Consider the following 24015-nt stretch of genomic DNA (forward strand, 5'->3'; position numbering starts at 1 on the left):
TGTTTGAGCTCCATAGTCTTCTGTTTATTTTCTATAGTCCTCGTTATATTATTTATATTTCTTGTTCATGGTTACTTTTGCTTTGTTTATACTCAGCATTCCTCATTAGGTTATGCAATCTTCACTTATGATCGTTTGTGTTTCCTTTGTCTCCACAGTCAGTCATGTCTCCATGTTTGTTTATCTTCTCTCACTGGGTCAAGTTCACATGTCTTAGTCCTGAACTCAGTATTTTATTTTACTTCCTGTTTTGTTGCATTGTTCCTCATGCTGTGTTTCATCCTTGTGTGTCTCCAAGTTAGGTTTCTCTTGTTGGAGAGGCTCCTGCCTTGTGTTATAATTTCAGCAATGAAGCTACTTTTGTGTTTTATGTCTGGCTTTCCGAATCCTGTGTTTGAGTCCAACCCTGTCTGCCACACAATGAACTGACCTAGTTTAATCTGAAATGTTTATGTGGAAAATATAATCATCTTTATTATTTTAACCTTATTTATTCTGTGTCGTTATTAAACAGCACATATAAAACTCAGTTTTACCAAAGCAAAGTTATCTCATAAACCTCATTAAATACGAGAGCACCATGTATATTAGCAGAGTTGCTGTCGCAGAGCCGTCTATGATTATGTTAAGTCACTACTACACTGGTTTTTGAGTTTATTAAAACTGCATTTCAATAAACATTTTTTGTCTAATTTGCAGCTTCATCTCCAGTGGTCTTTTTGTCTGTTTTAATTAAGTAGCAACAAGTTTGAAAAGTTTAGTTTAGTGAATACAATTAAATCTTCAGCTCCAGTTTTTGTCCCAAAAAATAAATAATTAAATAAAGTGAAGTCATTTAAACACACCTCGTACAGTGATGTTGACTGCATTGCTGAACTCTCCTGATCCAGACTCACACCAGTACACAGTAACACCCTCCTGTAAGCTGTGGATCTCATAAGAGGATCCACTCAGTTTCTGGCAGTCACAGCAGTGTGAAAAAAAGCCTTTTTCACTAAACTTCCTCACTCTCCACTCAGTGAAGTTTCCCTCACAGGTCAGTGAGACAGAGTCAGAGGTGAAGTGTTGCACTCTGTCAGGACTCACTGTGAGAGACGCTGCTGAATGAACATCTGAAAAACAGGATGTAAGAAGGGTTAAAACAGGGTTATAATTCAGGCTCAATCTCCAATCACTGTGTTAAGCCTTCTCATTATGGTTCGCATTTAGTCCAATGAGTTCTGAAGATTTTCTGAAATTTTCAGAACTTTGTCTTTTCTCCTCCGTTCTTGTTCATTCTCTTGCATCTCAAAATGCCTCGTCATTTCTTCTCCCTCTGCAGACTGCGGCCCTGTTTTCCCAGCAGAAGAATGTCCTAGCAGCACCATGTGAACCACATAATAACCTTTATAGGTTACTATATAGCATCTGTAATTGGGAAGTGAATGTTTTTAGTAGAGGGCCGATGAACTATTCTGGTTATGTAGGAAAAAAAAAACATTTTATTTGAAATAGCCCAAAAACACAGATGAAGCCCCAATGTCCCAATTTTCCACTAGCACATGAATGCAGGTTACATTTGGGAATCTGTAAAGTTACCTGCACATGTGACCTTTTCTGAGCATATCAGGCAATGGCAAGGGAGAAACACTTTTACACATTTGCACAGACAGGGAGTTTTTTGAGAGCAAAACTGATCAAACTTGTAAAGTTGAACTTAACATTTTGTGTGTAAATTATTACTTTTTAATTATATATAAATTAATTCAGTTCAGTTCAATTCACTTTTATTTATACAGTGCTATTGTAAGGTAGTCCCTACAATAACGCATGCAGAGAAGAGCCCAACAATCATATGACCTATGAGCAAGCACTTTGGCAAGTGTGGGAAGGAAAAACTTCCTTTTAACAGGAAGAAACCTCCAGCAGAACCAGGCTCAGGGAGGAGCGGCCATCTGCTGCGACCGGTTGGGGTAAGAGAAGGAAGACAGGACGAAAGACATACTGTTGAAGAGAGACAGATATGTATGATTCGATGCAGAGAGGTCTATTAACACATGTTGAGTGAGAAAAATGACTGAAAAGGAAATACTCAATGCATCATGGGTGGATGTCATCATGGGAGTCCCCCAGCAGCCTACTGTTATTGCAGCCTAACTTGCAGCCTAAGGGAGGATTCAGGGTCACCTGGTCCAGCCCTAACTATATGCTTTAGCATAAAGGAAAGTTTTAAGTCTGATCTTAAAAGTAGAGATAGTGTCTGTCTCCTGAAAATGTATGCTGTCTTCTGAAGATACTGCCTAATGGAAGCATGTATAATATAAATAGAATTGGTACTAGCACTGAACCCTCTGCATCCTCTTCACACACTAATTTAACTTAGTGTGTGAAGAGAACTCTCCATTTACACGAACAAATTGGAATCTATTAGATAAATATGATACAAGCCACTGCAGCGCAGTACCATTAATACCTACAGCATGTTCTAGTCATTCTAATAGAATATTGGGTCAACAGTATCAAACACTGCACTGAGGTCTTGTAGGACAAGCACAGAGATGAGTTCACTGTCAGAGGCCATAAGAAGAGCATTTGTAACCTTCAATAAAGCTGTTTCTGTGCTGTGATAAACTCTGAAACCTGACTGAAAATCCAGGGAGCCAGGCATTAAACCACCAACCTTCTTATTAGTAGATTAGTAGATGACCTGACCTACAGACATCCTCCACATTTGTAACCCTTACGAGACAAATAAGGGTTACAAATATCCTTGTCTTATAGTCCTATAGTAACATTATATTTGTCTCCTTCCTTTTGTGTGTGATCTTCACATATATGAACATTGTATTTCATTTTGTCATTCTGACTTGTTGTATTGGACTTTTTCCATATGTACACATGGCATTAATTACATGTGCTCTTTGCTCTTTCTAATATTTCTCTCGATAACACTTTATGTCTTTCTTTTAATTTCTTTTATGATCTTAAATTTACAGATGCTGTACCAGTTTAAAAACTCCCTGGGGAGAAATAAAGAAATAGAATAGCACACAGAAAATTCATGTGACTAACAGTTGGATACGTCATGTTTTTTCTTTTACAAATCATGATAATTAAGGAAAGAAAAGAGCACATGCAGAACAGTTAATTAGAGCCAAATGTTTACAAGATTGACAGTTAATTTAAAAATTCCTCACCTGCAGACCAGACAAACTTTGGTTGACTGTGATCAGTGTGATACTCTGGGTCTCCTCTTCCAGCTCTGCACACATATCCTGCTGTGTGTGTCTGTCCATGAATGATGTAGGAGTCCTGTGCAGTCGCACTGCCATCAGGTAGCAGCTCATAACTGGAGGATTTCTCTGCTAGATCAGGAACAGCTTTATACCAGTAGAAGCTCCATCCTGCAGACGGATGTTCAACCTCACAGTTCAGAGTTACTGAGGCTCCAGGACTCAGCCATGATGGAGACACAGTGAGGACAGGACGGGGTTTATCTGTTAGGAAATTCTTGGAGTGATGATCAAATACATGCCAGTCCATAAATACAATGCCTGTACGCTACATTTTTAGCATGTTAGCGCCATAAATTTGAACTATTATCTCATCACATAATTAATCAAAAATGACTGGGTGAATGGATTATGATTTTACTTACTGTGTGATACTATCAAATTTAAAGGAACACTCCACTCTGTTAAATGATCTTGTGCAATTTTGCTTCTGCCTCTACACTTGTAGTGACCATTGTTAGATGGAGAAGCAGAATCTACTCTGAGTTCACTTTGGTTTGATGGTTTATGTGAGCTTGTAGTTCTCCATTCATACTCCCACTCAGTGTCTCCTCCTTGGATCTCACAGCTGAGAGTGATCATTTCTCCACTGTATAATGTGGGCCAGTCGGGTTGCACTGTTACAACGGCACTGGCTGGCCCTATTCATTCAAACATTTAAATAAAAAACTATTTAAAGTAACCATCACTATTTTGAGTTTTGCAATCATATGAATACAGATCATGAAATTATTTATGATTGCTGAATCCAAACTCACTGGTTTTGTTAATTTGAACTTCTTGGCTTCCCTCTGTGTAGTAAGCTGGGTTTCCTCTTTTTGCTTTGCAACTGTAGAGTCCTTCCTGTGAGACACTGAGTTGTCCATCAGACGAGGAGAAATTCAGTAGGATATTATCTCTGTACCAGAAGTATATCCATCCAGATGATGATGATGATGGGTTCACAGAGCAGGTTAGGGTCACACTGCCCCCTACTGGAAGAGTTGTGTTGTCAGCGCTCAGTGTGGGCTTTGGTTTAGCTGCAGTTCCGTTTAGAAAAAGAACATAAAAGTAAATGAGACTGAGTGAGATTAATATAAATAAATTGATATTTTCTCTTGTAAATTGTTAAACCATATAATGAGCCAGGACGACTGTGGAAACATTTCTGAACTGACAAAACTGTAAAAAGCTGGCGCTAATGAATGTAAATATACACATAAATGAATAAGATTTATTTATTTTAGTTGATATACGAGTCGATGCACATTAAACTAAACAAGTGTGATTTCAGTGACACCTGAATAATGAGAAATGGATAACAATCTTTTCATTATTTCACAAAAAACCTGTGTAGCACATGTTGCTCATGTATCCACACTTTTTAACCAAAACCTGAAAACTTTATGGATTGATTACTAAATACTGTACACAAATATTAAATATTGAATTAACTACGGCATAATACAAATAATACACAATTTTGTAACAAATAATACTACAAATTTTTTACTAATAACACTATAATAATTTTCAACAAATGACTTCAGATTAAGTTTCTCCAACTTACATGATACAGTCAGTGTGATGATATCACTCCACTCTGAGAAGAAATAGTCCCTTCTGCCCCGGCAGCTGTATCCTCCACTGTCAGACTCAGTAGCTCTGATGATTCTGTATTCATTGGATGTTGGAGGTGTGTTTAACTTGGCTGCTCTCCATTCATACGTCCACTGAGCTCCTTCACCTCCCTGAATCTCACATCTGACAGTGACTGTCTCACCGCTGTATATCTGAGTCCAGGATGGCTGCAAGACCACAGTGGGCTTACTGGGAACTGTTCACAGGAAAATATCCAGTTAGAGACAAATAACAGCCTACAATGTCTGCTATTAATAAAATGAGAGTAGAGAGACTGAAAAGAAGGAAAAAAACAGCTGATTCAAGGATATAAACTGCTTGTCAGATTGAATATGATCAACACACATATATAGACATCACAATATCACATAAACAACTTGTGTTTAAACTTTAAGGGTCTGTTTTTAGTAATGTGTTGTAATATTTATTTTGCCTAGATATTATGTTTGATCTATAATCTGCATATTAGTGGCTTCATAGTGTCATGGTTAACGCTGTCATTCACAGGGTTAGTACACTCCATTCAAGTTAATACTCTCCTAGTAAGGTTTGGGTGGCTGTGGCTCTACCTACTAACTGGAAGGTTGGTAGTTCAATCCCTGGCTGCTTCAGTATGCATGTGTAGCAGGTTGGAAAAGGCTACATGTTTATTTTTGTAAGAAAACCAAATACCCCCTTATTTTTTGTTTATTATTGTGACTTATTTTGACATTGTTATGTGTTGCCAGGCCAAAGTTATATTTCATTATGCCAGTAGATATCTATACTATTGCTAATATATATTGTAATATATCTATATCACTAAAGCACTTCTGGATGGATGCAAACTGCATTTCGTTGCCCTGTACCTGTGCATGTGCAATGACAATAAAGTTGAATTCTAATTCTATTCTATTCTATTCTAGATGGTGCTCTTGCACTGCTGTGGAACTACCAGAGAGACTCTAGCTATAAGCTCTGCGCATGTGCAGCTCAGAAATAAATGAGCTCCGGCCTGACCAAGACGCTAACTTCCGTGCTCGCTATTAATCCACAGGTACTGACAAACAAACTTTTATGTTACTGAACTGGTTCTAAATGTCATGTAAGTTGAGTAACAACTATTTGGCCATATTTTGGGATGATTGTGATGATGTTGTTTTGTGGTATTTTGTTGTAATGAGTATTAGTGTAGCATCAGCATAATGCTATTACGTTACATATCACTATAAGTACATGCTATGACAGTGGCATTCTGCGACTTCAGAAAATGTGTTGTAGTGTTTGTTTTAGTATTAGCCAAGCAGTACTGAGTACATGTGTTAAGGGGAAAGCTTTTCGTTGGTGAAACAACATTTGCAGTCGTGTGCCGCCATATTGTGTTGCGTTCGGGGGACGCCATGTTCAAAAGTAATAGCGTATATGGCGCGAATGTGGGGAAAGGTTGTGTGCAGGTGAAATGGGTTATTTTGGTATGTTGTTATGCTTTAGACGTGAGTGTTTTGTTTAAGTTGTGTGTATGTAAAGTTATTTTGAATTAGTTTGTATTTATTTTGATTTTGAGAGAATGCTTTTTGTAACTTTATTTTTGTTTATGAAATCTGTTTTATGGGAAGAATGCATGGTCTGGTGTGATTTGTATTTTGTATATGTTGCAGAAATAAATGAGCACTGGCCTGAGCAAGACGCTAACTTCGGTGTCCTCTCTACTAATCCACAGTTTGTTCATACTTGGCAACGCAATGCTCTCTAGCCTGTGTGCCGCTTGCTGCCGGTCCAGATTCCCCTAGGTCTGGTGCCGGTAACACATGCCAAATATCCTTGTTCCCTTTAGGTCGATTCACTCGGTATAACACATAAGTATGGGATATCATGTCCTCGCGTGTCCTGGCTGAAGAAACCTTTATTCACGCCTTTAAGGCAGATGACTTTAAGATGTGATGACACGCGCATGGCCCCGCCTGCACATATAACCGCTGTCATCACAGTCATCCCTCAGTTCTTACGTTCTTCACCTTGCTGAGAACACTTCTGCTGAGTTAGGCTAGCTAGCTGCTGCTAGTTAGCTCCATTGTCTGCCGACTTGAACTTAGCTTAACTGCCCCTGTTGGTGTTAGCCTCCACCGCGCAGTTGGTGTGTAGGCTGCCCGCGGAGCGCTAATTTCAAGTTTTCCTGTGCAGTGTTGGGTGTCCCGTGAGACGGGACACCCCGCTCTTGTTACAGTCATTTCGAGCCGGGTCGTAACTTCACACACATGCCCGACCTTTTAACCAAATAGCTATTGCTACGGCTGCTCCGTCTGGACCTGAGGCAAGTGCACGGGAAGTCTGCCACACCCCCCACACCACAGCTCTTCAGTCGCCCTTTTATAGTTCACGTCCACCGCAGGAACCAGTTACATCAGGCCGTTCCTTAGGTCCACCAATCACAGCCGAGCCCCTGCACAGGTGAATTTGCATACACACATTAAGAAACAAATAACCCACCAACACACGAAAGCGTTTTGCTTTGCGTTTTGGAATGGACTCCAAACCGAAGCAATCAAAGCAGAAATCTTCTGTTCGCCCCTGTCCTCAGGGATGCGGTTTCTTTGCACGACAGCGACCAGCACGATGCCTGGGGATCATCCACGCTAGGAGAGCGCTGACGGAACCCAAAGACTGTGCGTTTTGTCGCCAGCTCCGGCACTCGACCCTGGAAAGACAGGTGACATTTGTGGAAAAAGTGCTGGGACGCTCGGCTGTCGCATGGCATGACCCTCACCTTTCCGAGTCCAGAGCCCCAGCTTTGTCCAGGTCTGAAGACGAGGATTATCCGGTCGATGTCCCTGCAATTACCTGGGCTGACCACATGGAATATGTTGACGGGTTAGCTGATGACGAGCCGGAACCATGCAGGAGCGCTGACGGGCTTCAGCTTGGGTTGAAGCCCGCCAGAGCTCCCCAGGAAGATGATGACGTGCTGGACATCGGCCTGGACATCCATGGTTTGCCGGAGGATGAGCAGGAGAGCTCATTGTCGGCCCAATGTGTCGCCGCTGCTGCGCCAGTCGGCCACGATGATACCTCTCTTTTCTCCCTGTTTCGCCGTGCTGCTGAGAAGCTGCAGGTGGACTGGCCCTCTCCTCCGCCAGCTAAGAAGCCGTCGCGGTTTGCGGCTTTTTTCCTCCCACCGGAGCCCGCAACGGCCAAAAACTGCCTTCCCATGTTCCCAGACTTTGTCTGCGAGCTAACAGCATCATGGGACAAACCTCTGTCTACCCACGTCACTGTGCCCGGCTATGGACAGTACATGGAACTGGACGGTGCTGAGGGGGCTGGCTTAACTAACCCACCCCCTATGGAGCCGTCTCTGGCTGTTTATCTGGCCCCGTAACCATGGTGTCGGTGGCCCTGCAACTCTGCCGTCAATGCACTGCAGATTCTCTGTGTAAAAGGTTAACATATGTGTTTAAGTTGAAATGTGTGGCTGGTAAATCTGGATTACACTAATAGTTAAAAAGTTAAGAGATAAAAAGACTTATGGGGATGTTAGTTCAGTTTATGTCTTCACACAAGGAAAAAAGGGAACACCCCAGTTATATTTTGGCCTTTGTTATATCGTTCAGTGTTGATTCAGTATTTTCTAATTACACTTTACATCTTCCATGGCATTACTTAAAAAATACCACTAGGTGGCGCATAGCGGCCAAGAGGAGCGTAAACCCCCCTGGGAGGCAAATCTGCAGAATAAATCCTGCAGTTGAATTGTAAACAAGTTCATGATCTGTGCCTCTTTATTTCAATACACAGGTGGGTTACTAGTCCTCAAAATGACTAATAGGCAGTGTTGGGTAAGTTACTTTAAAATAGTAACTTAGTTACATTACTAGTTACTTCTCTCAAAAGTAACTCAGTTACTTCAAGTTACTCGTTACTTTCAAAGTAACTAGTTACTAGGGAAAGTAACTTTGGTTTTACTCAGAATTCTCTTGTTAATGTGTTGCTTCCATAACTTTGCCAGTCTTCTAGCTTGCTTACTTGCCACAAGTGCACTGTGCCACCTACCAATAGAAAGGAAAAGATAATGTGCATATTTCCACGAGAGAAATCCCACGCCTGGACCGTCATTGACTGCTGCCATGATTCTAGCCTACGTCACAGCGTCATGTGCGCCTTTTACATCCAACACAAAAAGTGCAGTCGTGGTGCTTTCGATTGTACTCAGAACTCGGAAATTCTGCCTTCTGAATAGGAAGATGTAGGTAACACCAGACTGCAGATGAGCTGCATACATGGCTGGACTGGGACAAATAAATCGTCCCGGGCATTTTGACTAGAGACCGGCCCACCATTATAGGAAAAATCATAAAGCCTTTGAATAAAAATAAACACTGTTGTGAAAGTGATGTACACTGTTTTGATGGTATATATGCATCAATCTATCAATCGTTTGTTGTAAGATTCAGATAATTATTTTTTAAAAGCTAGATATTTTAAATGAGAATAAGAAAGAAAAGTATTTCTTTGTGCCCCCCTTTCCCTGTTAATGCCCTACCTGGCCCCCTGGCAACACTTTGCTAGATCCGCACCTGCACAGTTACCAGCTGTCAGCTAGCTAAAAAAGGATCCTGGGGTTATTTGTCTCTCAGAAACAGTTCATAACTTCCCTTCAACTCATTCATGTCACCTAAAAGGTAAACCTGTTTCTCCATCACAGCTCTGATGATTCAGTAAGGACATCTCCTGGTTTCATCTTCATGTTTCCCTCTCACCAGATAACCAAACCGACATCATGACCAGCAGCTTTTTTGCAGCTGTGGCTCCAGCAAACATCAGCTGATACTAGAAATTAATATTAAATAAATTCTAACAACAGCTGATCAAGCTTAAACGTGCTGCTGTTGTTTAGCGCGACATCCGCTGGTTTCCTCTTTCGGCGCAAAGTGAGCGATAAACAAACAAGAGAGCCGATCAGCTGATCACTGATCAGTTTTCATGATTGAAGTAGAAACGGGAGAGGGAGGGGGGAGAATGAGAGAAGAAGAGGCAGCTGTGCAGCAAAGACACAGAATAACTCCAGCTTTGTGCCTTTTTCATTGTAGCTGAATTACGGGACAAACTGTTCCTTTTCACCTCAATAAGAAACGCGTAATATTTTCTCTGAATACCAGACGGGACGGTTGGCAACTCTAATAACTTATGAACAAAATAAAGTTCAACATCATTAACTTCATAGCACCCACCCAGCTGTATAGAAACTCCGTCATGCTAGCTAGTACGCAGTACGGAAAAAGTCAGAATAACGAAAATAAACTCCACCTAAACTTGGTTTATATCTGACCCAGAGAGACTGCAGGTCATAACTTCTTACCTGAAGTTCAGTTCACACTCGGACCAGCGGCCGCCTCGGGTCTCTTTTCCTTCTGCGTCCCCTTTCCCTCCTCCACCTGCTGGCCTCCACCACTTGCTAATGTTACTGAATCTGTGGAAGCTCCGCGAGAGCCACCACACGAAGTAACGAGTAACGACCCTATCTAAATCCCAGTAACGAGTAACGCGTTCCTGATTTTGGCATAATAACTAGTTACCGTGCTCGTTACCACAATAATAACGTAGTTACTGTAACGCGTTACTTAATAACGCGTTAGTCCCAACACTGCTAATAGGTAACACAGTAGAAGCAATACGACTGTTGTGAACTCGTGAATGAAAGTATACCGTTATAAGTTAAGTACTGTTGAAGTATTGTGTTTTGAATGAGATCGTGATGTGAACGTGATCGGCTAGGCTAATGGACTGGCTAGCGGGGGAAGTGAGCTTGAAGTACCGTAGCGATGCTAAGGCACGTTGTCAGTTGTGTGTTCTCTATATATCTTGTTGAAGTAAGACAGGATGCAAAGGCTGTAATTAATGCTTGCACAGCTGCTCATGTGCTGTATATGAATGGTTATTTGCTATTCACGGGCTGTGAGTTACAGTACATTGTATTTCTTGATGCAGTGATATGTATGTGTAACCGGAACCAAGGCTGAGGCAACCTGGTCACTGCGAGCCAATGTTATCTATATTTATGATGGTTAATGTATACTTGCCAAGGTTATTCCTGTACTTTTGACAACTGTTATGCCACACGTTACACAGAATTGCTGGTTCTTATGAGAGGCGATTAATGATTTGTTCCCCTGTTGATGAGCAGAATAAATCCTGCAGTTGAATTGTAAACAAGTTCATGATCTGTGCCTCTTTATTTCAATACACAGCTGTGGGATCTAGGATCGCACCCCTCCCAGGCACCTGTCACACCAGGGGGGCAACATCTGCTTCGCAGCTAGAGAAGATTTATTGGGCTCAGGCCAGCACTGCTCGCACCATGAGCTCCGTCAGTGCACTTTCCTAACACTGTCTCCCAAGCACAAACCCCCTGCACACAAAATGCCTCAGGTAACTCCCTGTTCAGGTGTGTTAAATGTTCAGTTGACCACATCAAGTGTTCCTGCTGTTTTTTCATTGTTGTGCCCCAGGAAAGGTGCCTCCAAGAACATGTATGAATGTACATGTTCCCATGTTACAATCAATAAAGAGTGTTGTATTCTCAAACAATCACAAATGCTCAGCCTGCAGGCAGAATGAGCCAGGTCAGGCAGGTGATGCATTCCCCTGCAGACACACTGGGAAGCGACAACGCCCCGCCGACGGTGCTGCAGGTCAGCCGGCTGGCTGCTCACTTCCCTCAGTGGCGTGCTTGTGCTCCCTCTCCATGGGTGTTGCCAAACGTTGCCATGGGTACCGGTTGCAGTTCCGGGTCAAGCCGCCTCGTTTTCAGAGAATCGTAAACACAACTGTCGGCATCGAGGCGGCCATGGTACTCAGACAGAAAATAAAGGCACTATGCAGAAAAGAGTAATACGAGTGGTCCCCGCTTCGGAGACAGACAAAGGTTGGTACAGCCGTTATTTTGTTGTTCAGAAAAAAGTGGGAGGGCATCATCCCATCCTCGACCTGCGAGTCTTGAACACGTATCTACGAACGTACAAGTTCAAGATGCTAACACTCAGACAACTTTTGAATGCAGTCGGTCCGGGAGATTGGTTTGCAACAATCAATCTAACAGATGCTTATTTTCATGTGGCTATACACCCGAAACACAGGCCGTTTCTGAGGTTTGCATTAGAGGGCGTAGCCTACGAATACCTAGTGCTGCCATTCAGGCTGTCACTCACTCCGTGCACCTTTGCGAAATGTGCCGAAGCAGCGCTAGCGCCCCTCAGTGAGAGAGGCATCCACATCTTAGCCTACCTAGACAACTGGGCTCTCGTAGCTTGCTCCAGAGAGCAGGCGGAGACACAGCTGTCACTGGTTCTGTTACACATTCAGACACTGGGGTTCTCTGTGAACTTTCAAAAGAGCTCGCTAATCTCGAGTCAACATATTTCTTTCCTCGGTTTGGAAATTTGCTCGCTTTCCAGCCGCAAACGTTTGTCGGAGCACAGAGTGGCCGTGTTTCATCGCTGCCTCGCTCAGTTTCAGCTGGGACGCAGACTGCGTTTCAGTGTTCATTTTCTGTCTCTAAGACCCACCCATGTTCCGGGCCCCCTGAACCTGGGGCCGGACCTTCTCTCCAGGGGGGGGTCCTCTGGTGAGAGAATGGAGGTTAAATGGTAAATGACCTGCATTTGTACAGCGCTTTTCTAGTCCTTAAGGACCCCAAAGCGCTTTACACTACATTCAGTCATTCACCCATTCACACACACATTCACACACTGGCGATAGCAAGCTACATTGTAGCCACAGCTGCCCTGGGGCGCACTGACAGAGGCGAGGCTGCCAGACACTGGCGCCACCGGGCCCTCTGACCACCACCAGTAGGCAAACATGGGGTTAGTATCTTGCCCAAGGATATTTGGCATGCAGCCAGGAGGCAGCCTGGGATCGAACCACCGACCTTCTGATTAGTGGCTGACCTGCTCTGCCACCTGAGCTACACCATTTAATAGTGGCTGAGATTTGGGATCTATTTAGCAAGGCGCAAATAGATCTTTTTTCTTCCAGGGTAAATACTCACTGCCCCCTGTTCTTCTCCATAATCGACCACGATGCATCCTTGGGCTTGGAAGCGCTAGCGCACCAATGGCCAGACGTGCTCCTGTATGCATTTCCCCCAGTGGAAATGATATCTCCAGTTCTAGAGTGTGTCGGCATTTCCTCTCTCTGATTCTAGTAGCCCCTTGGTGGCCCACAACGTCGTGGTATGCAGAGATAATCAGCCTGCTAGCAGCGAGTCCTTGGCAGCTTCCTCTCTGCAGGGACCTCCTCTCTCAGGCAGGAGGAGAAGTGGTTCATCTGCACCCAGATCTGTGGCACCTTCATGCTTACCTGCTGAGAGGTTAAACTTGATTGCTAAGGGTTTGCCACCTAGTGTGATAGCGACAATTCAGAGCGCTAGGGCCTCATCTACTAGAGGCTTATACGCTTACAAATGGCGAGCCTTCGAGCAATGGTGCCAGGACCGCCACACTCTCCCATTTCAGTGCTCTATTGTGGATGTTTTGACATTCCTGCAGGAGCTGCTGGATAAGGGCCTTTCATTTTCAACTATTAAGGTTTATTTAGCAGCTATATGTGCTTTTCATATTGGCTTTGACGGGGTGACACCAGGTGCACATCCCTTTGCCATAGGTTTTCTGAAAGGGGTTCGCCAGCTGAGACCCATGCTTAAGTCCAGTGTCCCTGCTTGGGACTTGTCTTTGGCGCTGGAGGCCCTTTGTAGCTCCCCGTTTGAACCCATTGAGTCTGTGGATATAAAATTTCTTTCATATAAAACTGCATTACTTCTTGCTTTGGCTTCAGCAAAGCGTATGGGTGATCTTCATGCGCTATCTGTGCATCCCTTCTGCTCTCCTGATGGCCACAAGGTCATATTGCGTCCAAATGCTGCGCATTTTCCCAAGATCATGCCTGCATCTTATAGCTCAATGAAGTTTGAATTGCGGAGCTTTTGCTCCCCTCCTTTTGCATCTGAGGAGCAGAGGAGAATGCATTCTCTTTGTCCAGTGCGTGTGCTACACGCCTACATTGAGCACACTCAGAATGTGTGTTTATCTGACCAGCTGTTTGTCTGCTTCGCTAATCCAAATAGAGGTAGAACTCTGTCTAAACAGAGGCTGTCCCACTGGATTATAGAAGCTATCTCACTGGCATACGACACCAAAGGTCTTGCTTTGCCCCAGGGGGTAACAGCTCATTCCACCAGGGGGATGGCAACCTCATGGGCTCTTTTTAAAGGGGTGCCTGTAGCCGATATTTGTGCGGCAGCTAGTTGGGCGTCAACTGCACACTGTTGTGCGGTTTTATCGGTTGGACGTTACAGCCCCTTCGATGGCTTATACTGTCCTTTCTGCTGGGTCTACAGCTCACTAAGGATGTGGTGGTCCAATTCCGGTTCGGTGGCTCTGCGGGGCGTGTATATATGTCCCATACTTATGTGTTGTACCGAATGACTCGACTGAAAGGGAACGAATAGTTATGTCTATAACTTCTGTTCCCTGAAGGAGAGGAACGAGGTACAACACAAGGTAGCCCCACTGAGCAGATTGGCTCGGTGAAGAGCGGTTATCGAACTGAGGGATGACTGTGATGACAGCGGCTATATTTGCAGGCAGGGCCGTGCGCGTGTCATCACACGTCATCTGCCTTAAAGGCGTGAATAAAGGTTTCTTCAGCCAAGACACGCGAGGGCGTGATATCCCATACTTTTGTTGTACCTCATTCCTCTCCTTCAGGGAACAGAAGTCATAGACATAACTATTTGATTCTAATCCCATTAGTGTGTGAGAAAGTTAAATAAGCATAGAAAGAAGTTCTATAAGTTTTATGAATGATGATGTCGATGATTGTAGCCACGCTTCTAGGTCACATGTCTACAGAGACACAAACAACCAGTACAGAGGTTTGATCGCCCAGTCAGTGACTGCAGATGTACAGAAAATGTGCTGCTTGCATCTGAAGTCCATACGTAACATAAAAAACAGTTTTGTTTCAGTCATTAATTATTAAACTATTATTATTGTTATAACTGTCTCATTATTTGTCGGCTGCTGTTTGAAGGTCCCAGAACATGAAGTTCTTCAAACCCCTCGCTGTGTTTTGCCCTCTTCACTGATCCTCAGTAATAATTACGTGAAAATCACGGGCCCCACTGAGCTGACTCTTCAGAGTATCTTCAGAATAATTCAAGAAAGGTTTCTATGACAGTCTACAGCCATTGGTCGAGATGGCTTGTGAAATGAGCCTATCACTCTGTCCAAAAACTGATAACAATAACTGGAGCATCAGGGGCCAAATCACAAAACACATTTATGAATGACTGAGCCATACATTTAATTTCTGACTTATATTATTATTAACAAAATAATAACGTTATCATTAAATATGATAACCTCAATAATGTTTGTTATAACTTTATGACAGTTTTATTAAATCACTTTGTGAAATATTTTTATATCATAATATTATCCCTCTCTGATCTCCAAGCTTTGGAGAATCCATGTTGTTTTATTTCATATGACATTTTTAAAGTCACCAGTTTCCTGAATGATGACTGGATCACTTTGTGCTATGAGTGCATTGGTATTTGCATATGGAATGCCAGGACTGCCATAATGAATTAATTAAATACACCATTAAATAATTAATTAAATGTGGCAATAATTAATTAAAATTGGAATTAATTAATTAAATAAATAGTTATGACACATGTAATTAATTAATTATTGACACATTTAATTAATTATTTATGTATTTCACATTTTAATTAATTATTGACACATTTAATTAATTATTTATGTATTTCACATTTTAATTAATTATTGACACATTTAATTAATTATTGACACATTTAATTAATTATTTAATGATATATTTATTTATTTCATTTTGGCAGTCCTGGCGCCTGGCTCTCGTCATGAAATAATTTTATCTGTCAGCCTCACCCATCAAACTCAGGGGGCGGGGTTAACGCTGCCCATGCAGCTTCTCTAACATTTGATTGGTTGCCGTGCAAAGTAAGTCAAAACAGGTCGATCCTAGATAATCGATTGCTTGTGTAGACTTGGGGCAGCCAGGTATCCCAGAATGCAGATCAAATCACAGGCAGCAATGGTGGCGGTGTAGTTTTAAAATACCCCGTTTTTCTGTCACCAACTACACTTTTAACAGTGTTTTAGCCGCGAATGTCGCGACGTATGTCTGGTCAGGTTGTCAACATAGAACATGTTTGCAAAAGTGCTCAGATGTTTTCAGAGATTTCACTAGCTCTGCTAACAATTAGCATGCAGAGTGCACCCAGGGGGTTACGTTAACCGGTTTGTTTACATATTCCACTCTCCGTGTTCCACATGTTGCATTCGCAGATTCTCATTTTCACCGAACGATCGTCTCTTTCCGCCTGGTTTTGTGTCTCTGTGCTTCTGTAACAGAAAGAACGAGCTGACATTTTTCTCACGAAACCAGCGATCAGCTCAACAGACCCTCAGTTTACCTGCATGCATCCTCCTCCTCATCTGTCAGCTGTTTAACACCTGCTGCTAATTCAAGAAACACGCCTACGTTACCTGGTGATAGTCACAGTTTAACTGGGCAGCCGGTGCTCGATATAAAGCAATGTCAGTGCATTTTTCTGCACAAGATAAGTAAATATAGTGTTTTCCCCGAGCGCAGAGCTGCTGGAGCTTGTTTCCTTACAGAGCACTTTATAGGCGAACCAGCTTCATCAGCGGCTGATGTCCAATCACCGGCACACAGCTTTGAAACCTCAGCTGAGTTTTAGCTCTCAGTGGTTAAACGCTGGACTTCATTCACTCAGGTTCTGTCTGTCGGGTCACGTTTACTTCGCTGTTTTATTTACAACTGAGCAAATCGGTTTGGCTGAGGTTAAAGTTACGTTTCATAACTGCATAGTTTCACAGACGTTTAATGGTTCACTGGCACATGTGTTAGACTGAACTATCATCTAAATATCATCTGTTTTTTAATAGTTATTCAACTGTATTCTAAGCACCAGCTGTCTGTTAGAATGTGATTTTTTTTCTCTCTCTGTTGGCAGAGGTATAAAAATGCGCAGGAAAATCTGACGTGCATGGCAAACTTCACCGACGATATTTAGGGAGGAATAAACACACATCAAACATAAATGAACCATTTGCCTGTCTCCATAATTGAGAGAATTTTCTCTTCTTATGTCAACACTCTCTCTCTCTCTCTCTCTCTCTCTCTTTTTTTTTTTTTTTTTTTTTTGCTTTTTCGGTCATGTTATGTTTACCTGTCAAAGGCTTGTTACAAACTATGAAACACATTGTGCAGACTTCTGGATGTTAGAAGAAAACGAATACTGCTCATGAATGAGACTAAAGGCAGGAAGGTGTCCTTTAAAACTAAACATGTTAATAGGACCTCCCTATTTATATCATAGTTTATGATATCAATCAATCAATCAATCAATCAATCAATCTTTATTTATAAAGCACTTTTCATACAGAGAAAATGTAGCACAAAGTGCTTTACATAGTTAAAAGCAGCCCACCCCACCCTCCAACTCACTCCCCACACTCTCAATACACATATATCCCCCCACCCACACACACATACACACACGCGCACACTTAAAGAGTAAAAATTGGGCTGGGCTCGCATGAGCCAAGTGAGGAAACACTATAACAGGGAGCCGTCTGCACCGGGAGCCGGTCACAGACCGCAGCCTCCAGGCTGGGCACACAGCAGGAGGGAGGCAAAGGAGCCCCCCAGCCAGGCTGAGAGGACCCCAGAGACCCAGCAGCCACGGTCAATAACAGCCCCGGTGCAGAGAGCGCCCTCCGAGGAAACACTGGAGATATGACGCAATACAATATATATAGGGTAAAATGATAAAATAAATAAGAACAGGATACAATATAAATATAAATAGAATAAGAAGATTAAAAAATGAATAAGAATAAAATCAAACAAATATTAGGTAAATCCTAAATTAATAATAGAATAACAGGATAGAATAAATAAGCATAAAATAAATAAACGCTAAGTAAAAGCTAAATTAAAAAGGTGGGTCTTGAGCCTGTTCTTGAAAACATGTACGTTCTCTGCGGCCCTGAGCTCCTCCGGCAGGCTGTTCCACAGACGAGGACCATAGCACTGAAAAGCTGCCTCTCCGTGAGTATGTGTCCTGACTTTAGGGACAATCAAAAGGCCAGTACCAGAGGACCTCAGGGTCCGCGAGGGTTCGTATGGTAAAAGCAGATCTGAGAGATAGGAAGGCCCAAGACCATTAAGACATTTAAAAACCAATAAAAGAACTTTAAAATCGATCCTGAAACACACGGGGAGCCAGTGCAGCGATTCTAAAACCGGTGTAATGTGGGCCCGCCCTCTGGTCTTCGTCAGCACACGAGCTGCCGAGTTTTGCAAGAGTTGTAAAGTTGAAATATTCTTCTTAGGAAGACCAGAGAGCAGGGCATTACAGTAATCAATGCGACTGGTAATAAAAGCATGCATCAGCATCTCCGTGTTGGCCCGAGAGAGAATAGGGCGGACTCTGGCTATATTTTTTAGATGATAAAATCCAATTTTAGTTACATGTTTAATATGTGGGATAAAACCAAGCTCAGAGTCAAAAATAACACCCAGGTTTTTCACTTGTAGCGAAGGACATAGTGAAAATGCCTCTAATTTAGACAAGAGTTTCTCTCTCTGAGCCTCAGGACCGACAATTAAAACTTCAGTTTTGTCCTGGTTAAGTTGTAAAAAGTTTTCTGCCATCCAAGATCTTATATCCAAGATACAGTTAAAGAGGGCATCCATTTGCATGTGTATATAGCATGTGTATTTCAGTAATAGCCTGCTGAGGCCACTATACGTGCTGGCCTCATATCAAATGTGAAGGCAGACTGAGTCTATGTTTGACGTTTGTTTATATCTAATCTTCCTTTTCAAACATTTAAACAGCAGCGAGTCTGCAGCTGAGGGAATACAAATTCAAATTGTCGGAACAGGTTTGCTCGTTTCTTGGATTCATTTGGTGATTTATTAAATGTATAACTGTTATTCTAATCTGCTGCTGAGTCTCTTACACTTTTCTTTATGCTGTATATTTTCACGTCTCTGGAATAGTTGGCAGTTAGATAGTCAGCTGGGAAACTTTGTGTTAACTCATGGAGCTGAGGATATCGTGGATATGCTGACCTCGCTCCGTGGTGTACAGAGCGAGGTCAGCATGATTAATATTCACAATAAAAATATTAGCCGAACATCATGAAGTCTGTATGTGTTTCATAGTGTCGAACAACCTTTGTACAGTTAAAGCCAGCAGTTACTACATGACGGAAACACCAACGTTATCTCTTTTATGCGTTTATACACAGGTCACGCTGATTACTGAACAAAAACCCAAAGATCAGATGTTAAACAGATTTATTTGCTCTCTCTCCTCCTTAAACATGTTTTTAATGTTAGTTATAATTCAGAATTGGTGACTGAAACACGTAGGACACATAAGAACATCAGGAAATAAAACACCGATAAATATAACCTCAGTAAAAGAAGTCAGCGGGGGTTACTACAGCTGTGTACCGGGGCCTGCGCTTTGTCGGTGGGATTGCTTGCGAGGCGAGCGGGTCTATCCCACGCTTTGCCGTGAGACTGGGACGACATCTCCGAAATCATCGAAACACTTTTGCAAAGAGGCTGTATCTTGACAAACCGACCAGACACATGAAGATTAAACCACTACATTCTCGGCTAAAAAAATATTAAAACGGTATTTGGTAACACACAAACAGGGTTTTTCAAAGCTCAGTTCTGTTAGCTTCCACATGCCGGTTGTTGTGTGCTAGAAACAATGGCCACCAGGCCAAAGCAATGGTTTTGACTCGATCAGCGTTAACCCCGCCCCCTGAGTTTGATGGGTGAGGCTGACAGATAAAATTATTTCATGATGAGAGCCAGGCGCCAAGACTGCCAAAATGAAATAAATAAATATATCATTAAATAATTAATTAAATGTGTCAATAATTAATTAAATGTGTCAATAATTAATTAAAATGTGAAATACATAAATAATTAATTAAATATGTCAATAATTAATTAATTAAATGTGTCAATAATTAATTAAAACGTGAAATACATAAATAATTAATTAAATGTGTCAATAATTAATTAATTACATATATCATAACTATTTATTTAATTAATTAATTCCAATTTTAATTAATTATTGCCACATTTAATTAATTATTTAATGGTGTATTTAATTAATTCATTATGGCAGTCCTGGCGTTCCATAGCAGACTCGCTGCTGTTTAAATGTTTGAAAAGGAAGATTAGATATAAACAAACGTCAAACATAGACTCAGTCTGCCTTCACATTTGATATGAGGCCAGAACGTATAGTGGCTGTGTCCTGTTTTAAGATCATACATGTAAAATTGTTGTCTGACCTCCGTCGATCCAGCCGCTCAGAGTCCGTGGTTACCGTGGTTACTGCATAAGCAGCTATAATGTTAACAGCTGGCACTGAGGAAACCTACCGGCAGCATGGGTGTTTATGTTTTTCATTGCAAAAGAACTGTCTGAATGGTTAACTGAAGTTAACTTGGATAAATTATAGTTAAGGAGTATCACAGATAACGCCTACGTGAGCTGTGCGACTGTTCACCACTACACTGAAATCAGCAGGCTATTACTGAAATACATGTGCTATATCATAAACTATGATATAAATAGGGAGGTCCTATTAACATGTTTAGTTTTAAAGGACACCTTCCTGCCTTTAGTCTCATTCATGAGCAGTATTCGTTTTCTTCTAACATCCAGAAGTCTGCACGATGTGTTTCATAGTTTGTAACAAGCCTTTGACAGGTAAACCTAACATGACCGAAAAAGCAAAAAAAAAAAAAAAGAGAGAGAGAGTGTTGACATAAGAAGAGAAAATGCTCTCAATTATGGAGACAGGCAAATGGTTCATTTATGTTTGATGTGTGTTTATTCCTCCCTAAATATCGTCGGTGAAGTTTGCCATGCACGTCAGATTTTCCTGCGCATTTTTATACCTCTGCCAACAGAGAGAGAAAAAAAAATCACATTCTAACAGACAGCTGGTGCTTAGAATACAGTTGAATAACTATTAAAAAACAGATGATATAATATTTCTGTCCAGGTTGCAGACTTCATGATGAGCATGCTGTTGCAAACTCTGCTCCTCTCGGTGGAAATGCGCCTTCTCTTTCCTCCTTGTATAAAAACATTTTAAAAGTCAGTTTAATCTCAAAATTCACTGTTAAATCCAAAACACACCAGATAAAGAAAAGCGAATAGTTCAGTCTAACACATGTGCCAGTGAACCATTAAACGTCTGTGAAACTATGCAGTTATGAAACGTAACTTTAACCTCAGCCAAACCGATTTGCTCAGTTGTAAATAAAACAGCGAAGTAAACGTGACCCGACAGACAGAACCTGAGTGAATGAAGTCCAGCGTTTAACCACTGAGAGCTAAAACTCAGCTGAGGTTTCAAAGCTGTGTGCCGGTGATTGGACATCAGCCGCTGATGAAGCTGGTTCGCCTATAAAGTGCTCTGTAAGGAAACAAGCTCCAGCAGCTCTGCGCTCGGGGAAAACACTATATTTACTTATCTTGTGCAGAAAAATGCACTGACATTGCTTTATATCGAGCACCGGCTGCCCAGTTAAACTGTGACTATCACCAGGTAACGTAGGCGTGTTTCTTGAATTAGCAGCAGGTGTTAAACAGCTGACAGATGAGGAGGAGGATGCATGCAGGTAAACTGAGGGTCTGTTGAGCTGATCGCTGGTTTCGTGAGAAAAATGTCAGCTCGTTCTTTCTGTTACAGAAGCACAGAGACACAAAACCAGGCGGAAAGAGACGATCGTTCGGTGAAAATGAGAATCTGCGAATGCAACATGTGGAACACGGAGAGTGGAATATGTAAACAAACCGGTTAACGTAACCCCCTGGGTGCACTCTGCATGCTAATTGTTAGCAGAGCTAGTGAAATCTCTGAAAACATCTGAGCACTTTTGCAAACATGTTCTATGTTGACAACCTGACCAGACATACGTCGCGACATTCGCGGCTAAAACACTGTTAAAAGTGTAGTTGGTGACAGAAAAACGGGGTATTTTAAAACTACACCGCCACCATTGCTGCCTGTGATTTGATCTGCATTCTGGGATACCTGGCTGCCCCAAGTCTACACAAGCAATCGATTATCTAGGATCGACCTGTTTTGACTTACTTTGCACGGCAACCAATCAAATGTTAGAGAAGCTGCATGGGCAGCGTTAACCCCGCCCCCTGAGTTTGATGGGTGAGGCTGACAGATAAAATTATTTCAAGATGAGAGCCAGGCGCCAGGACTGCCAAAATGAAATAAATAAATATATCATTAAATAATTAATTAAATGTGTCAATAATTAATTAAATGTGTCAATAATTAATTAAATGTGTCAATAATTAATTAAAATGTGAAATACATAAATAATTAATTAAATGTGTCAATAATTAATTAATTACATGTGTCATAACTATTTATTTAATTAATTAATTCCAATTTTAATTAATTATTGCCACATTTAATTAATTATTTAATGGTGTATTTAATTAATTCATTATGGCAGTCCTGGCATTCCATATTCTCTGAACCACTCATATTTTAAGTCAGCAGAGTACTTCACATCACAGGTCAGTGTCACACTGCCCCCTGCTGGTATGATTAATCTGTGTGCTGTCAGAGTGACCTTCACTTCCCCTCTTGTAATTTAGAAAAAGTTCAAAAGCAGATTGCTGAATGTTTTGATGCAAATTTGTTGTAAAATGCAGCCACATAATTCAACACACTTAACATCTACAGAGGCTTTGCTTTGACAGCTTTTAATTAAAACACTAAATGAGGGAGTATGAAGGTAACAAACTCTATGCTGAGCTGAGAGCAGCCTTTGGTTACCTTATTTCATGTTGGTTTTCCTTGGAGGTGTCCTCTGTGTGTAGCTTTTGATAATTTTATAATTCCAAAAGGTAATCCAAAAAAATCCTACAATATAATCCAGGATACATGCCTACAGCATGATTCAGTGAAATAATATGCACTGTCATGGTCGGGGTGAGTTGGCTGTATTTTTCCATGATGCCTCTGCACTTCCACCTCTGGGAGGAGCCCTCGCCCTTGCTCCTGCTTTGCTCATCTGATCGTGATCCAGGACAATCAGCCATATTTAAGACGAATGTTAATGTTTCTATTTTGCCAGTTTGTCAACTAACCACATGTTAATAACAGGCAGGCTTTGCTTCTTGTTCATTGTTTCTATGATTAACTTACCTTGTTCTCCTTGTGCTCTCAGTAGTTTCCACCATTCACATTGCGTGCAGTTTGCATTCCTACCTGGATGCTGGTCACTATCTTGTAATACCTCACGCCGTTTCATGTTCACAGACTCACTCTTCATTAGCTGCCTGGCCTCCTGCCTTCAACTGTTTAACCAATCACTGGAATAATCAGGTTGAACTTACTCCACTTGCAGAACACTCACCCGGCCAACATTACTCCTCCTGGAGCAACGTCTACTCCACTTGCCAAGTAAGCCACAAAAGCCAGCTCAGTCTCACCCTCCCTAACCTCCATCTTTTCTACTCATTTTCTCCTTCTGTTCACAGAGCCCTCACGTTTCCATATCCCTTTATTAAGCATTTTCCCCTGTGTCATTATTTGTTCTTGTTTCACAAGAAAAGTTGTGAGAGAAACCTTAGCATTGCTTCCTGTGACTGAAACTGTTTGGATCCACATACTGGCCTCTGGGCCCCCTTAACAACTACACACACTGTTGATATTTTCAGATCAGAAAAAAATGAAAAGAAAATTCACATGTATGAAGCCACAGCTCTTCAGTAAATATACAGTTTGTATCGTGGGTGTGTGTTTGAGTGCTCACACACTTAACATGGTTATATTAACATTTCAACCAATAATCTCAATGAAATGTTTGGTTTATGATACAAAATATAACACAGAGGACGTCATTTAGAGCAACACAGGAGAAGCTAATCACAAGTTAAGATCAACACACATGATATAAATGGAAGAGAAAACAATTTCTCACCTTCA

At 41.7% G+C, this 24015-nt stretch overlaps 1 protein-coding gene across 1 annotated transcript in view; it reads right to left on the minus strand.

The window, feature by feature from the left end:
- Positions 1-24015, minus strand: part of LOC146674660 (titin-like) — a 414653-nt gene that overhangs the window by 206404 nt on the left and 184234 nt on the right. The window contains 2 exon segments of the mRNA XM_085401111.1: positions 846-1112; positions 3177-3476. Of these exon segments, the coding sequence (XP_085257237.1) occupies positions 846-1112; positions 3177-3476 (567 nt within the window).

The sequence above is a fragment of the Rhamphochromis longiceps genome, linkage group LG3 (genome assembly GCF_057381845.1).
Source record: "Rhamphochromis longiceps isolate RC_006_pf linkage group LG3, R_longiceps_female_GT1.1, whole genome shotgun sequence".
Taxonomy (NCBI): Eukaryota; Metazoa; Chordata; class Actinopteri; order Cichliformes; family Cichlidae; genus Rhamphochromis; species Rhamphochromis longiceps.